At 41.3% G+C, this 17,299-nt stretch overlaps 1 protein-coding gene across 1 annotated transcript in view; it reads right to left on the reverse strand.

Moving 5' to 3' along the window:
- The window catches only part of C2H8orf34 (chromosome 2 C8orf34 homolog), a 252,748-nt gene that overhangs the window by 149,297 nt on the left and 86,152 nt on the right, over positions 1-17,299 (reverse strand). Inside the window, exons 6-7 of the mRNA XM_065397933.1 lie at positions 8,861-9,033; positions 1,747-1,913 (exon numbers count right to left, since the gene is read on the reverse strand). Of these exons, the coding sequence (XP_065254005.1) occupies positions 1,747-1,913; positions 8,861-9,033 (340 nt within the window). The remainder of the gene's footprint in view (positions 1-1,746; positions 1,914-8,860; positions 9,034-17,299) is intronic.

Below are 17,299 nucleotides of genomic sequence, written 5' to 3' on the forward strand. Positions count from 1 at the left end.
GTATACCTAACACTGTATGAATGCCAAAGAAAAGTCTTCTCCCACCACTTGGCAGCTTATTTGTGTTTTATTTTGTGCTTCCAAGATGCATGAAGTTTCAGTGTATATATAATTAACAATAAAGTATTTCAATCAAACACCAATGCATAAAAATGCCTAAAACAAAATACAGAATCCTGAATTAAAAGTGCTTCTGTAGTTCGAGCATATATGAAATGGAGAATAAATACCTTCCATAGGAAAGTCACAAAAATGTACAACCCGATGCTAAAAGCTTTATCTAGTTCTTCATTTTAAGGATTTTCTGTTTCTCTGAGTGTTTACTTCATTATATGCTGTATCTATCCAGGTTTCATACTTACCCTTCAGCAGATCCTTCACAACACAAGTGCTGGCACCACCTACCCATTCCATGGAGCAGAAAATCCACATCCACAATAGAATGATTTGGTGGAAACACCACAATGTGCCTAGCCCATTCCTGCGTTGTTTTTCTTGAGCTGGGGTAATCAAGCCCATTAATACTGTCTCCCTTGTAAATTAAAATGGTACAGTGATATCAAAACTAGAAATTACAGTACATGGGAATTATACATTAAATTACCATGCAATGTGCACAATGTAAAAACTAAGTAACTGCAACATAATTTATACAGCAATCATGTTATCATGGAGCCAGTCTATAGAATAAAGTGCTGCTTGTCCTTTTATTTTCTGTGCTTTATTCTGTAGCTCAGATTTTTTCCTAAATAAATAATTCATTATAGTGCTTTTAAAATATACGGTTGAGCTATCCTTAAAAGGTAACATTATTCATCTACTCTGATCCCTCATAAAGGGTCTATTATGTAAAATGAAGCATATAGAAATATTGAAGACAATGGTTCCTTTTGACCATTTCAAGCTCGAGCATTTAAAAAAATGGAAGGAAGGGAGTAACTAACTGTCTTGTATTATTCCCTTCTTTCACTTGATTGACAGTAAATAACTCCAGAAAGGGAGAGGGGATGTACTAAGGACCAAGAATGCTAGAAACTCCCTAGAAGTGGGGGACCCCCCCCCACACACTGGTGCCTGAACCATGGCCGCTTCCCCTGCTCTCTCATCTCTTCCCCCTCTCCCCATCGCTCACCCTTAAGGCACATAAAAAGTTGTGGGGCCATGGCCCCCTGCCCCAGCCTGCAGTTCCAGTGCCCCTGCTAAGGACACAGATTCCTAAAATATCATTTAAAACACAATCCAGTCTACTGGAAAAGTATAATTAAAACCAGTGCAATAAGTCAAATTTACATTTTCCCCTCTATTTGCAGCTAGTTAGACTACTCAAACAAAATTCCCACTGAAGACAGGACTGGGATCTGACGGGGTAAAAATTAACCAGAGAAAGCATGTAAAACAGACTCATCCACTGTATCTTGTACCTCTATCAATGAAAGCTTTCAAATGTTTTTTAGAAAGAGAAAATGAAAGAAATTACCTTATCTTAAACACCTGAGACCTTTGGTATTTTACAATGGACTGTTGCAGCTAGAGTGCTCCCTTAGTTAGACTTAGAGTTAGTATTTCTCTCCTATATATATTTTTAAGTTATTGATGTAAGCCTGCAATAACTCCATTAACTTCTATGCATCTACAGATTTACATCTGTATTCCAGAAAGCAGAATCTGGCTCTATCTTGTTATACTTTATACAACATTGGAAACAGTATGGAAAAAATACTTGCATGAATTAACTTTTTCAATTACCTAGCAGTTCCATTGCATCATCCTCATTGTCAATATCTTCATCTGTCACTGAGGGAGCTGTGCTTTGAACAGAATCAAAAGAGTCCTGGGAAAGCATGGCAGCCAGTAGCTTCTTATGTTGCTGTTGTTGCTGTTTTAATCCTTTGGTCTTCGGCTCCATCTTTAAACTGGGTGGGGGAAATCATAACCTCTTTTTATTGTACTCTCTCTACAAAAAAGTACCTTTACAGCAGCCATTTCATTCAAATGAGCAAATGAAACCATTTAATTAATAGACTAATTATTTTCAGTTTCTTCTGCAATTATAAACATCCATACAGAAATTTTGCCTTATTCTTTAAATACCAGAGAGATTGCCTCTCCCCTCCCATGCAGCAGTAGCTGTTGCAATCAGCTGTGGAGTTCAAGCTAACTGACCACAAATTTAAACATCAAGGAGATGTTGGTAAGGCACTGCAAGTGAAAGACTGAAATTCACTCCAACATTGGTCTGACTAGTCTATCAATATTAAGTTCACGGTGCAAGGCCCAGCTCTTAAACAACATAGGTTGAGGACCCTGCATCATGATCTTAATATTAAAACTTTAGGTTAATGTCAGTTGGGGAGGGGCAGCATGGTCCTGTGGCTAGGCCACTGGAGTGGGACTCATAGACTTGTAGGACTGGAAGGGGTCTTCTAGTCCAGTCCCCTGCACTCATGGCAGGACTAAGTATTATCTATACCGTCACTGACAGGTGTTTGTCTAACTTGACCTTAAAAAAAGATTTCACAACTTCTCTGGGTAACTTATTCCAGTGCTTAATCACCCTGACAGTTAGGAAGTATTTCCTAATGTCTAACCCATATCGCCCTTTCTACAATTTAAGCCCACTGCTTCTTGTCCTATCCTCAAAGATTAGGGAGAATAATTTTTCTCCCTCCTCCTTGTAACAACCTTTTATGTACTTGAAAACTGTTATGTCCCCTTTCAGGCTTCTCTTCTCCAGACTAAACAAACCCATTTTTTTCCAATCTTCCCTTGTAGGTCATGTTTTCTAGACCTTTAATAATTTCTGTTGCTCTTCTCTGGACTTTCTCCAATTTGTCCACATCTTTCCTAAAATGTGGTGCCCAGAACTGGACACAATACTCCAGTGGAGGCCTAATCAGCATGGAGTAGAGCGGAAGAATTACTTCTCGTGTCTTGCTTACAACACTCCTGCTAATACATCCTAGAATTATGTCTGCTTTTTTGGCAACAGTATTACACTGTTGACTCATATTTAGCTTGTGATCCACTATGATCCCTAGATCCCTTTCTGCAGTACTCCTTCCTAAGCAGTCATTTCCTATTTTGTATGTATCAGGAGACTATTCCTAGCTATATAACCATGGATGAGTCATTTTGGGTAAAATTTTCAAAGATTTGGAACCCTCAGTCCTGTTTCAAAAGCTTCTCTATCACAGGAGCCTAGGCCCCACTGAAAATCAATTGGAATTAGGTGCTTCACCTCTATGGGTATGTCTACACATCAATAAAAGACCCACAGCACAGCTGCAGCTGGTCCAGGTCAGCTGACTCTGGGTTGCAGGGCTTGGGCTGTGGGGCTAAAAATAGCAATATAGACATTCGGGCTTGGGCTGAAGCCTGAGCTCTGAAACCCAATGAGTGGGGAGAGTTTCAGAGCCCCAGCTTCAGCCTGAGCCCAAATGTCTACATTGCAATTTTTAGCCTCACAGCCCAAGACAGCTGATTCAGGCTCTGATACTCTGTATCATGGATTTTTTATTACACTGTAGATGTACATCGACTTCCCCTCCCACCATTTTCTGTCTTGTCTATTGAAACTGTTAACTCAAAGAGGAGAAGGACTATCTTTTACTAAAAAGCAACAGAGAGTCCTGTGGCACCTTTAAGGCTAACAGATGTATTGCAGCATAAGCTTTCGTGGGTGAATGCCCACTTCGTCGGATGCAACGAAAGCTTTCACCCACGAAAGCTTATGCTCCAATACATGTGTTAGCCTTAAAGGTGCCACAGGACTCTCTGTTGCTTTTTACAGATCCAGACTAACACGGCTACCCCTCTGATATTATCTTTTACTAGGAGTAGGTACAGTACCTAGCATAACAGGGCCTCCCAAACTTGGTTGGGGCCTCTAAGCACTATTGTAATACAAATAATTAACAACAACATAAGTCGTTGTAATTAACTAAAGCAAATCTTCTCCTTCTGACAATATATATTTAATATTGCATGATATAGGTGACACAGTAACTATATCTCAAGTCAGGGAAATCATGCATGAGGCAAACAGTTTTCATAGAACTAAACCTATGGACCTTCGCAGGCTCAGGCATATGAATTTTAAATTTTTGGAGATTTTCTGCACTGGTCTCCTTGTTTGTGGATAATTGCATGATATCCTACTATGTAGGCACTTAAGTACCAAACCACACCAAGAAAGCACATATTTGTGACATCTGAGTGGTAGGATTTGTATCCCCAATTAATTGACCACATACTCACAAAAAGCATCCTTTAAATATCAAGCCTTTTTATATTTTGGCACACTTTGTGGACCTTGGTTATTTACCTAATATATTTTCCCCACTTGCAGTTTCCTGTAAGCTCATGTTTTGTTCTTACTCACTGCTCCACAAATATTGTCAAACATTTGTCAGTCTTATCATATGCTATTACTATCCCTCCACAGCCTAGTTATTTATACCCCTGCTGTTTTATCACGGATTCCCTGATGGCTAGTAGTCTCCAGTGCAATCCTACACACAGTTTAAAAAAAAAAAATTGTATAATTGCCTACCCTTTAGTTCCTACCTACGGGTCTCATCCAATGGCCTGGAAAGACTCCCATTGACTTCAAAGGGCACTGGAACAGGCCATAAATTATTTACATATAAAACTGGGGGGGAAAAATCATACTCGCAGTAAAGCCAGTTACAGATGTCCTATTGCTGTTATGGCAGTTTACCAACTGGCAACACTAGTGAAAGCTTAGAACCCCGCAGTGTATGATTAAATCATCATAACCACATCATTTTTATGTCTCTCTGTTTTCAGAGTTTTGTGATAGAAATCCTCTTCCCCGATAAAAAGGCAAAAAAACCTATATTACTTGTTTTGTAAATAAAAATGTTTTCTTTTAACAAGCTTAAAAGAAATACATATTTTTCTATTTTAATTTTTAGCTCAGCTGGATTTGCTTAGAAGTTAATGGAATATAAAGTATCTTGCCAGTATGATTGATGTATCTTAAGACACAAAAATATTTTTTATGGCTCATGATCCTCACCATAATATTTTTACTCACTTGAGTATGAGAAACAAAAAAGCACATTTTCGACCTAAAAAAGAATTAGGGGCCCAGTTCATAAAAAGATATCCAAAATTGGGTGGTGTTGCTATGTGATTTTTTACATGTGACTGAAAGTAAAGATTCATATTAAAATACTGTATAAAAGAAAATATTTTAATTGGGCACATGCAAAACATGTGGTAAGGATTTAGGTAATATTGATTTATATGGAGATAATCCACTACAGATCTAGAATATCCTCTCATAATGCCCATACAAAGCTTTGTCACAGGAACACCTAGCAACCTTTTTAATGACTAGACTATCCCGTTACTTCTAACCCAAAATTAGGAATAGCCTATAGCTATGGGGATTAATTGGGGGGAGGGGTAGTGTTGTATTAATTTAGATAGAATATATGGCCCAAAGGTGTTAACATAACCCAGTCTCTGTCCAACAGTATAAACAAGGTTCAGGGTTTGATAGAAAGAGACCATAGCCTGCTTAGTACTATGGCAAAGACACCATTAAAAATCTTGTAAAACTTTTATTAAAGACATAGGAAAAAAAGGGAAAACAAGTTAAAGCATTTTAAATGTAAAGTATTAAATAAGGCTTTTATTTTAACAGCATTGCCTGTTCTTTCCCTTTAGCTGGAGAGAGCTTTTAATAGGGAAAAAAACCTTTGTTTGATATAATCTTTAATACCATCTAAGAGACTAACAACTGTCCTTTTTGAGGAAAAGAAGTTAATTGAGATGGGCTGGAGCTCTCATTGTTACTGTTGTTATTAAAGTCCAATCCCATTTCCTAGAACACAAAACAAGACAAACACACAAACAGAGAGAGAAGAGAATAACAGAAAATGCAGTTTCTATCTCTGGTGCTGACTTTCACTTGCAGCCTCACTGCTGGAAAAGCACAGGCACAGCACATGGTCTTCTCAGCCACTCTGAGACCTGGCAAACTTGTTCCAACATCAGGCTGTTTAGGGCATTGCTTTAGTTCCCTCTTTCAGTGTTTCAAAATATGCAGTCTTGGCTACCTAAACCAGACTCTTATTAGACAGAGGAAAAAGGAGAGAGGATAGGAAAGATAAAAAATAAGGTAAGGAAGTGTAGCGGGGTGGTCACCCGCTCCTGCCCTAAAGGGCTTGAGATCAGCCCTGGGAGAAGGTTGTGTCTGAGAGCTGCTAAGCTGGGCTGACTGGGGAAGCGGCCGCAGCTGGGCCACGCCCCAATCACGCCACAGCTGGCCTGTATAAAAAGGCTGTGAGTCAGAGGCCCAAGGGATAGTCTCTCCAGGCTGGGAGAGAGCAGGGCCTGGCTGCCTGCAGTAAGGGTACTGGAAGTGAAGCAGGGCTGGGGAGAGCCAGAGGAGCAGGGGCGCTCCAGGCTGGCAACTCCCCAGGCTGCAGGGCCTGGTCCAAGGCCCATAGAGGAACTGGGAGACAGAGGAAGGCAGCAGGTCCGAACCCCCTTGCCTATGATGAGTGGCTTTTACACTGCAGTCTGCCCCAGGAAGCAGAGGCTTGGTGATGACTGGCAGTAGCCCAGACTGAGGCAAGGTGGGGATTAGAGGGTTGGGAAGACACCCCAGAGAGGGGAGACCCAGAGACTGGTGGGGGTATTGCCAGGGGGCAGCCCCAGGGAAAAGGGGCACTGGGGCAGCAGGACACTGGCCTGCAGAGGGTGCTCTCTGATGAAAGAGCTAATTCCCTGAGATGACCAGCAGGAGGTGCCGCAGGGGTGAGTCCCGCATGTTTATAGGAAGGAAAAGGACACATTTGGGGGCGGGAGAGGAGACAAGTTCTCAAATCTCAGGTGGTGTTTGTGGTTCAGACTGAGCTGGCCATGTCATCTGGCTCCCTCTTTCTGGCCTAATCTATTAAGGACCTCTTTCAGTATCAGGATAAGGAAGGTTCTGGGATCCCAGGAAACAATAGGGATGGCAGCCATGATGGTGAAGCTCCCTCCAGTATTTCTTTAAGGTCCCCACAAAGGGTGTGGTGGGCAGAACAGCCCATCCCCTCATTACTTTGTCCACTAATTAAGCCTAATTTCCGACGCACCAATTTTGGTTGATAGATTTTTGGTCTCACACTGTTCTTGGTTACCAAGCACGATCCTAACACAGTCCTTGAATTATCTGTAGGCCTTTTAGTTTGGAATAATTCAGTCTGTCTCCCCTTTGAAGTTTTTCCCCTCAATATTTGTTGTTACAAGTTATTGTGATACTTTATGAACTTTCACTCACTTTTCACAGCTGAGTTCACAATTAGGGTAAATTTGTAGGTCCAATTATCACAACAGTATGAAAGAGACCACACTCATTTGTGGGGGAGTATGGAGCTGATTTTTCAAGGAATTGGGAACATGCAGGGAACAGGCAGAAGTTTGCGTAAGCAGACCCCACCAAGAATTATGCATCTTGTGTGAAAGGCACAATTTCCCTTTAACCCACGGTAGAGTCCACCGAACTGAAAGCCAGGAGACTGTTTTTTAGTCTTTCCTCTTCCAATGACTGGTTAATATTTCTGTGCAGTTCATGATCTTTGTTACTGATCAAGGACTTGTATCCATAACCTAGGAGTCAGGCAGGCACCTGGAGACAGGGCTTTGGAGCGGAGCCTGGAGCTGGAGTGTGGAGCAGCTCCGGAGCAGTAGGTTTTTGCCTGGAGCCAGAGCACAGCTCCAAAGCCCTGCCTGGAGATGCAAGTTAGTTGGCAGCTGTGCCTAAGAGAGGATCCTTGGGAATGGGGGAAACCCCAAACCACTCAGACCCTAGGAGACACACCATAGAAGAGAAATCTGAGGCCCTCCCCACCACCTTGTGGCGAGAATGTAGGAGATGCCTCATACCACCATTTATCCCGGCAGGGGCAAATGGGCTTGCTGCTTCTCCCTGAATATAGGTGTAGAGTAGACAGATGTAGACCACTCCACCTCTCCGGAGGCACATAAGTAATGGTAAGATAGGGCAGGTTCTGAGAGAGAGAGGTGGTGGTTGGTGTATAGATAGGGCCTCCATGGGTTCTAGCTACTTAGTTGAGTCCCCAGCTTTTAATTCTTGAGAACTGAGATTCTCATTAAAATCCCCTAAAATCCTCCTGCGTGCACAAATTACACACACACACACACCCCGGTGTGGAAATCCCCAGATCTCTATCTTAGAACTATCCCAGGCTCCCCACTCCCTCCCCTGCCTCCAGCCTGAGGTAATCAGCTGGTTTGCGTAGTTCCGGAGGAAGGGGGAGCCTGCACGCTGAGTCCTCGCTCATCTTCCCCCCCCCCCCCAAAGGCTGCAAGCCAGCTGATTGCTGCGGGCAGGAGGCAGGGGGAGGAGGGGGAAGGCGCTGATCCTTGGGGTCTGCAGGAGGGCAGGAGGCGCTATGGGGGGGGCATAGGGGAGCTGATAGGGGGGCTGCCAGCTGTGGACAAATCAGGCAACCAAACGACGTTATAGCGAAGCACTGCACAACTTTAAATGGAGCATGTTCTGTAATTGAGCAGGGACGTTAGATTGAAACAATGTTAAGCGAGAGGACGTTAAGCGGGGAGTTACTGTATACACCTAACTTAAATTTACTTATGTGCATAATGGGACTACTCATGTGCATAAGCATCTATAGTATTGTGCCCAATATCATTAAATCCCTACTACATATTTCCTGGTTCGTGGTATACTGTATATGGAAAATAATACACCTCACATTCTTGATCCTTAAAACTGGACATTACATAATTTTCTAAAACTTAAGAGTTTTTTTGCAATGAGATTTTCAGGAGTCATTAAACTATAAAAGCAAAACCTCACCTTCCTCCAGGACTGCTGCTGCTATCTTCACTATCCCATTGTTCATTTTTACTTCTTGGTACTGGAGGTTGCAACATCTCCGCAGCCAATGGATCAGCATCATTCTCCTCGCGACCAACCCATTCTCCAATCACACGAGGTCTTAGAAGAGGAGTATTAAAACCTGTTGCATCCTGAATAGAAACAAAAGCCTAAATAAATAAACAAACAAACCTCTACACTGCTCATTCTCAGTGATGTTTATAAACCGGAAACAGGGAACAAACAAACTTACTGCTTCACCTCATATATTGATCCTTATTAAAATAGTACAGGACATTAAAAGGTCAAAAGCCTGATCCAATGCCCACGGAAATCAATGGAAAGACTCCCATTAACTTCAATATACATTGGATTTAGGCCCTAACTCCAGAGAGGTGTTCACCATCCTGGTACTCAGAACTAGAGCTGAGGAAATAAAATATTTTTTGGCTCAGTTGCTGAGCCTACAAAACAAAACAATCTTTTCAGGTTGAACAAAATGTTTTGTTCCGCCTGTGATCATTTTTCTGTTTATTAGTTTTTTTAGTTTCATTTTGTTTTCAGGCTTTTCTTTTACCCTTCTTTAAAAAAATAAATCTAGCTTTCAAAATGTCATTTCAAAATAAAGTTTAAATGCCGTACTTTAAATTGTTGATATGAAATGTTTCAAATTTTTTAAAAAGAATTCTCTTTTGGCCATAATTATTCCCTGAAGTTATGAATAGTTTTGGGCTACCCAAAACTGCACTTTTCAGCAACTAATTATTTGTCTGAAAAATTTCATCCAGCTTTACTCAGAACCTCTCTTCATTTTTCCCTTTAACATCCAATAGTTTTTAAAAGGAGTGGCTGGTGTCCATCACTACTGAGTTGGCTTTAAAACTATACATTCTTAATAAGCCCCCTCCTATTGGAAACACCAATGTTTCAATTATGTTAAGCAATGAATGAGGTCACTTGAATATTGAAGAACACAGAAGATAGTATATTTCGATTTAATATCATCTCTTTTGCATTATGAATTCAGTGTGAAAATCTTACTGAGTAGGGAAATCAACTATTTTAAAATAATCCTGCTGGTTTTCAAATCCACAATTAAAATATATTTTTTATTTGGCAGACATTCAGTGCATTACAATAGACAATAAATAATGTACATCATATATTGCCACTGTGATAAACTGCAATTTCAAAGCTGGAAGTCATTTTTTTTTGACAATTTGCTTGAAGATGTATGGTGGAATAACTAGTAGGAGACAAAAAAAAACCTGGGCATTTAAAAAACTTTACTGATGTTTCACAGCATCACACAGAAACAAATAGCCCATTTGATTACGTAAAGAGTTTGTGTAAAAGTACTGCATAAGCCTTTCCAATTTTCTCGGTGTTGTGTGCTTATACGTACACTGGGAGTTGATGTGGAATAGCGATAATTTGAAGAAAATTATGCTCCAGAATTGCCATTTTGAAATGATGTGATGGAGATAGTTATCCTGCTCTCACTGAATGCCATTTCTAGGACAGCAAGGAAATTTAAAATGCAGTGCTCCTAATTAAGATATATTGTATATTCTGATCTGTAACGAAAGACAATTCATATGGCTGTTATTTGGCTCTACATCCCATGAAATATTCCTACTGTAAGAACAACACAGTCCTAATAAATGGCATCTGGAGAAGCAGCAGGAGGATGATTATTTAAATTAGCAACCATATGTTTTTGTCCTCCTCAATAACAAATGATCTTTAAAGGAACACTAAATAATTGGGATGACTACTTTAAATTATAGTAAATGCAAAGTTTGAAATATTAGCAGTTATTTATAATATAAAACCATCAAAGTGTTTATAGTGTTTGAAATCTGTAAATAATGTCTATCCAATTTTAACATGGGGAAGCCAAATGTAGGAGTTAAAAGACAAAACTTGAAATTGAAAAGATTTCAAATGCCAGATCCTATATCCCTTGAGAGAGAGAGAGAGAGAGAGAGAGAGAGAGACTTTGACTTTTGTTCACATAAACAGGTGTCTGACTGCACCAGTCTAGGATTTTCCTTATGTAGGAGGAAATCCTCACCTACCTATTCAGCAGGGCCGGCTCCAGGCACCAGCAGAGCAAGCATGTGCCTGGGGCAGCACATGCTAAGGGGCGGCATTCCATCCATTCTCGGGGCGGCAGAGTCCGGGCAGCTTTTTTTTTTTTTTTTTTTGCGCTTCGGCGGTTTGGGCAGTCCGAGCGGTTTTTTGGGTTTTTTTGGGGGGGGGGGGGCAGCAAAAATGGTAGAGCCGGCTTTGCTGTTCAGGGCTGTTTTAGGGCCACTTGGAGTGGCACAAAAGACCTTAGAATGAGCCAGAATCTGACCCTATATGGGAAGGGCTGTTTTTGTATTATATCTATATATCCATCCTACTGTGGTCCTGACCCTGCAGTTGGCTTCTGTCCATTCCACCCATTAACTTCCCCAATGCAGAGTCAGCTGCAGAATCTGGGTCTTAATCTCTTTTGCTCTCTGGTTGTTGTTTGTATTACCATAACACCTCACCACATTCCCTCACTCCACCTTTTACCCCAGGGATCGGCAACCTTTCAGATGTGGTGTGTCGAGTCTTCATTTAGTCACTCTAATTTAAGGTTTCGCGTGCCAGTCATACATTTTAACGGTTTTAGACGGTCTCTTTCTCTAAGTCTATAATATATAACTAAACTACTGTTGTATGTAAAGTAAATATGTTTTTTAAATGTTTAAGAAGCTTCATTTAAATTAAATTAAAAATGCAGAGCCCCCCGGACTTATGTCCAGGACCCGGGCAGTGTGATTGCCACTGAAAATCAGCTCGCGTGCCGCCTTTGGCACCCGTGCCATAGGTTGCCTACCCCTGTTTTACCCTATACTTCTCCTGTAATGTATGTTTGTCACTGTCTTTTTCATGTCAGTTTAATTCTGTTCAGAGTTCCCCTATAGGCCTGCTGAAATCATTGTTTAGGTGATGACATTTTACTGCAAAGTTGAGATGACATTATAGCAATACTGACAACTATCTTTAAATTGAAAAGCCAGTAGTTGAAAAGGGAGAAAATTGTATGGGGAAAACGAAGTGATTTAGCACATTTTAAGATTGCTGCCATTTTTGTTGTGTGGTACTCTTAAATTTTTCAGAAATTTGTGGAAAATGTTTTTTAGCTGTAGGAATTGTGTTGTAAAGCAGTCGGGTAGCATAACAGTCACCACCGGAATCAGGGGACACTGGTCCCTGTCACTTGACAGATGTAATCCTGACCCATGTCATGTGACTAGAGGGCAGGGCTGGCCCACAACATTTTGGCACCTGAGGCGGGGAGCTCAAATGATGCCCCCATACCCCCTCGCTTGGGCCAAAACTTTGAAAGGTCTCAATTCTGCCTTCCTCCTGTTCTACTCCTCTCATGGTACTGCTCTGCTACCTACCCCAATAAAGGAGAACTAACAACTTAAAATGCCTTGTTCAAAAATTTTAAGTAACACTTAACTTTCAAATGCCTGAACAGCAAATGTTACTTTTCTTGTCTGCATAGTAAACACTGGCATTTTTATCTGTTTGAGTAATCAAAGTGGTGCTTTCCGTGCCTTCTTGGTTGCAAAGATTTGAACTGCTTCCTGAAGGTCCACAGTCTGGGCCAGCTCATACTCTATTGAGATGGTTGCAAGGCTGACCAGCCTCTCCTGTGTCATTGTGGAGCATAGATGTGTTTTTATTAACTTCAGCTTGGAGAAGCTGCATTCTCCACTGGCAACTGTTACAGGAAGTGTTAGAAGTATGCGCAGAGCAACAAAAGTATTTGGAAAGAGGGTGCTCATCTTATTTGTGCACATATATCCCAGAACAGCCTTTGGAGTTGATCCTGCTGAAATGTATCACCTAAATTACTTGCATCAATATTGCGCATGTCATGTGTCAACACTGTCTCTAGTGCCCTGCATTGCTGGTGTAGGTCTTCTTCAGGTATAGTGAGGAGTTTTGGAATATCATACAACATCCCAAATATATTGCTGTGTTCCTTGAGCTGCATGAAACATTCTTCAACTGACTGTATGGCACAATCTAGCACCTGGTTCAAGAATTCAACTTTGAATTGTTGTTTGGGGTCTCTTATGGGATTATGCCGTGCCTCGTAATCAAAATGTTTTCTTCTTCAGTGACTCTTGTATTCTTGAATGGGTGGGAAAATAGCTTCAGTGTGAAGTTCCTCTGCCAACTTCTGTGCACTCTTCAGAAAGTTTCGAAATCCCTCATCTGACCAGTAAGATTGTAGGTATGACTTTGCTTTGTCCAGTTGTTCCAGTGCTCCAGATATATCAAAATCAACACCTTGGAGTCTCTTGCTTACAACATTTATTTCAAACAGTGTCATGCCACAACACTAAGCCACATAGAAATTTGAAGTTATGTATATTTCTGGTGATTCCATTTCCCTCTGCCACTGTTCTCCCACGAACAGTTCCTGTCATAGCATTATCCTCCATAATGGCAACTATGGCATCATCTATCTTCCCAATTTGGAGTTTGATAGGCTTTATCGCCTCCACTCGACTTTCCCATCGTGTGGCACTCAGTAGTTTCAGTGTCAGAGAGGATGTTCCCAGATGTTGCTTCAAAATTTGCCATCGATGAGTTGATGCAGAGAAAATACATAGATGCTTTGAATTACATTAAAAAATTTAGCAGCCTCATTAGAAGCTGATGCTGCATCACTGACCACCAAGGTCAATGAATGAGAACTGCATGGGACAAAAAAAGCTCGAGGGTTTAACTCTCGGATCCGTGTCTGCACTCCTCTGTTCTTTCCTCTCACATTGGCACCATTATCGTAGCCCTGATCTCTCATGTCAGCTATCGCAATTCCTGTATCTTCCAGCTTTTTAAGAAGCACATTTGTCACACCAGCTCCTGTAGTATCATCAATGTCAATAAATTCTAGGAAAATGCTCTCTGACAGTTACCATTGTAGGGACATTTTCACTAGGTTCTATTGTTGTTACAAAATGAACCATTAAAGTCATTTGTTCCGTATGGCTGATGTCAGGTGTGCAGTCCAGAATAATAGCTTGCTGACTTCAGATCTGCCACAATCTTCTGTTTGACTTTTGTTGCCGGTATCTGTATGATTTCATTTTGAATTGTTTTTCCAAGGTAATGGTGTGTACACATTTGTTGGGTGGTGACTCTCCTTAGATGCTCCTGGTGTACAGCATCAAACTCAGCCATCAGCTCCACAATTTTAAGGAAGTTTCCATTGTTTGGCACATACAGCTGATCTGAAGTGCCATGCTGTGTTAGGTTTTGGGTTGCAAGCATTCTCACAATGGCAATGAGACTTTTCAGAACATTTTGCCAGTAAAGAGACTCTGATGGAATCTTCTCTTGATGCTGATCATCTATGGTGGCCTTTAACCTTAGTCTCATCTCAAGCTCTTTCCACCTATGGAATGCTCTCTGGTGATTTGCTGCCTTCTCATGGCATGCCAGATTTTTCCAGTCCTTGGTTCCTGTATAACCCAATGTGGCTGGAACATTAGACTGGAAGAGTTTGCAACAAAAACAGCATGCAGCATTCTGGGTTTTTGAGTACATAAGCCATGGCCTCTCCACTTTGTCACCATTGGGGATTTCATGCCAGTAATGTGTTGGATGGAAACTTCTATTTTCATTGTCTTTGAGGAACATGAAGTTTTTCACTTGCTGTGGCCCATGCAGTACAAGGAAGTCCCTCAGGCTACTGCTCAAGTGGGTCTACAGTCCTGGATCATATAGACTTAAGGAACTAAACTCAGCAGCAGCTGTTTCTTGCGCCTCCACCACACTCTTCTCTGATCTACACTTTCTTCAGGAATGTGCATGGTTACATCCAGTTGAGATGGAGATATGGATGCTGCAGTAGCTGCGAGGTCACCTGCACTCTGACTAACTGGAAGATCAGGCATCTCCTCATCACTCACATCCTCACTGGGGCCGGAAGGCTCACCATGAACATTAGTATCTATGTATCTCAGGAGAGCTCCTTCCTGCTTAGATAGAAAAGCTTCCTTTGCTTTCTTTCTTTTTCTGAATGCTGCCCCAGAGGGGCATTTTTTTCTTTCACGCATGACTGCTGTTCTGTGCCAGCTATAGTGGCTCTCAACACTCAGTTGAAGGGGACAAATAAGCAGGCTGGTAGCAGGGCCTGAGTGAGGGAAGATATCAGCGTCTTAAGGGCCTAACTGTTTCCTACTACTTCAGTTCACTGCCTGTTCTCCTCAAGTGGGTTCAGGGAAGCAGCAGGAAACAGGAAGCTCCCTGAGAAGCTGGTGTTAATCAGTCCACGCTCCTGGGGGTGTTAGAGGTACATAAGAGGCTCCTCCTCTTCTCTCTCCCTGCAGCTCCTGCTGCTTTCTGTTATTCCCTCTCACCTTTTCTCCTGCCTGTTATGTCTCTTGTGCCCTCCTTCCTCCAGCACAGCACTCCACCATCTCTGTGCATCTAGAGCAGAGAGAATATATGCACCAGCAGCAGACAATTTTCTACACTGTGGCACCTGAGGCGGCTGCCTCAGTTCACCTCATGGTAAGGCCAGCCCTGCTAGAGGGAGGAAATCAAGATTAGTGCTTTTCTAGTACCACTTGTGCGTCATGCCATTGTTACGGATAATGCTCCAATTACAGAGTTTTTGAAAGTATGTAAAGGCCTCATGGCCTCTCTTACCCCTCTGAAGTGCTTGCTAACACTTCCAACTGCTCTTAGCCAAAGGAGACAGAGTGAAGGGGAGGGGTAATTTATAATTAGCTAACAAATTGGTTTTAGCTGTTGCCTTAAATTTTACTGAAATTTGTGGATTACCATACAAGGAAAAATCCACACTTTTTTCAGACCAACTTTCTCCTGTCCCTGTCTGCAACATACATTTGCATATGACTATTTAGCACATGAATGCTGTTTGCCCTTCTTATGCTGACTTACATTCAAACAGTTGTAGGAACTGGGCCATCTTGTATCACAGCATTTTCAAGCTCAATTTAATAAAGAAGTTTAACAAGTCATGTTATGCCTCTCCTTTGCCAACCTTGCTTCCATTTTAAAATCATATTAGATCAACACATCAAAACTTCAGTGACCTAATTTATGTCTTTCCTTTCAATTTTACAGCCCCTCACTGTAAGTGGTAAACAGGAAGTCAGAGAAGATTGTATTGAGAACATCGTGGCATTATTTGGAGTGTTCCTTCAAAATGATGGAGTAAATTAAAATACAATGTTTAATTTGCAGTCAGGTCTTCACCTGCATCTCCCATTTAAACCTTGGAATGCTAGCCTGACAAGTACTTTAAAGGGCAAACAGAACACAGAATGGTGTGTCCTGGAGTTTCTAGAGGATAAGTAGGAATTTAAGAGATTCAGTCTGTAATCTTAGCTATATGCATGTGTCTTCCATAAGGTTGGGAAGGAGGAGAGGGAATTGTGTCCAATTTGATTATTTAAAGTCATTGCTTGAATCTTGTCAGAATGCTCCAGGACACTGTTCTGGCACTTTTTTGGGGAGCCAGAACAGCATCTCAGTGTTTCTGGTACTTGCGTTCTACCACTTCGAGTGCAGCAGTCACCTGTTTAAAGTTGAGATTTGTTCCCCTCTGTAGATTATAGTTTAATGGATCCCGTATTTATGGGTGCAGTATGTTTGTACTTACAGGATTAGAATATGAAAATATCTTTGAGATAACAGATGAAAAAGCATCTTAGAAAAAACCCCTAATTGAATATTTTAATATTAGGCCGGGGGGAGCGGAGATGGGGTCAAAACTTGCTATGATTTACTGGGCCACCTTCATCCCTGTGTAATCCTGAATCACTGACTCTTTGGCATTCTCCAATTACTAACTGTCCCTGCTAAAAGAGAGTGAAGCAAAGGAATTTCTATGCCCTGTTGCCAAATCTCACAATATTATTGAAATCTCACTTTATTTGGAGTTTTACGTAAAGCCCCAATCTCTGGAGGCCTCAGATTCAGAATGTTAGCTTTATTTTTAAAAATAGCCCTTACATTTCTGAAGAAAACCTTGAAAATGTGACCCAAATGTCCCCTAAAGGGTCAAAAAACAAAAGGCAAATAAAACTCCCCAATATATTATTGTTCCCAACATCACAAGAGAGATTCAGAAGTCATGAGATTTTTGGTCTTACTCATTACATTTTGAAAACGTGGGGTTAGCAATATGACTATTACATCTCATATGCATAAAACTGCATTTGAAATTAGACACTCATTGTAAACATATCAGACCAACATCAAATCTCTGCATTGTAAATGTACTTGGCCACATTCTTCTCTGATGCAAGCGAAAACAAGGCACTTGTATTACAGAGGCAATTCAATGGCAGGCAGAGGAGCCCCATGCTGGCAGCAAGTATA

Source organism: Emys orbicularis, chromosome 2 (assembly GCF_028017835.1).
Source record: "Emys orbicularis isolate rEmyOrb1 chromosome 2, rEmyOrb1.hap1, whole genome shotgun sequence".
NCBI lineage: Eukaryota > Metazoa > Chordata > Testudines > Emydidae > Emys > Emys orbicularis.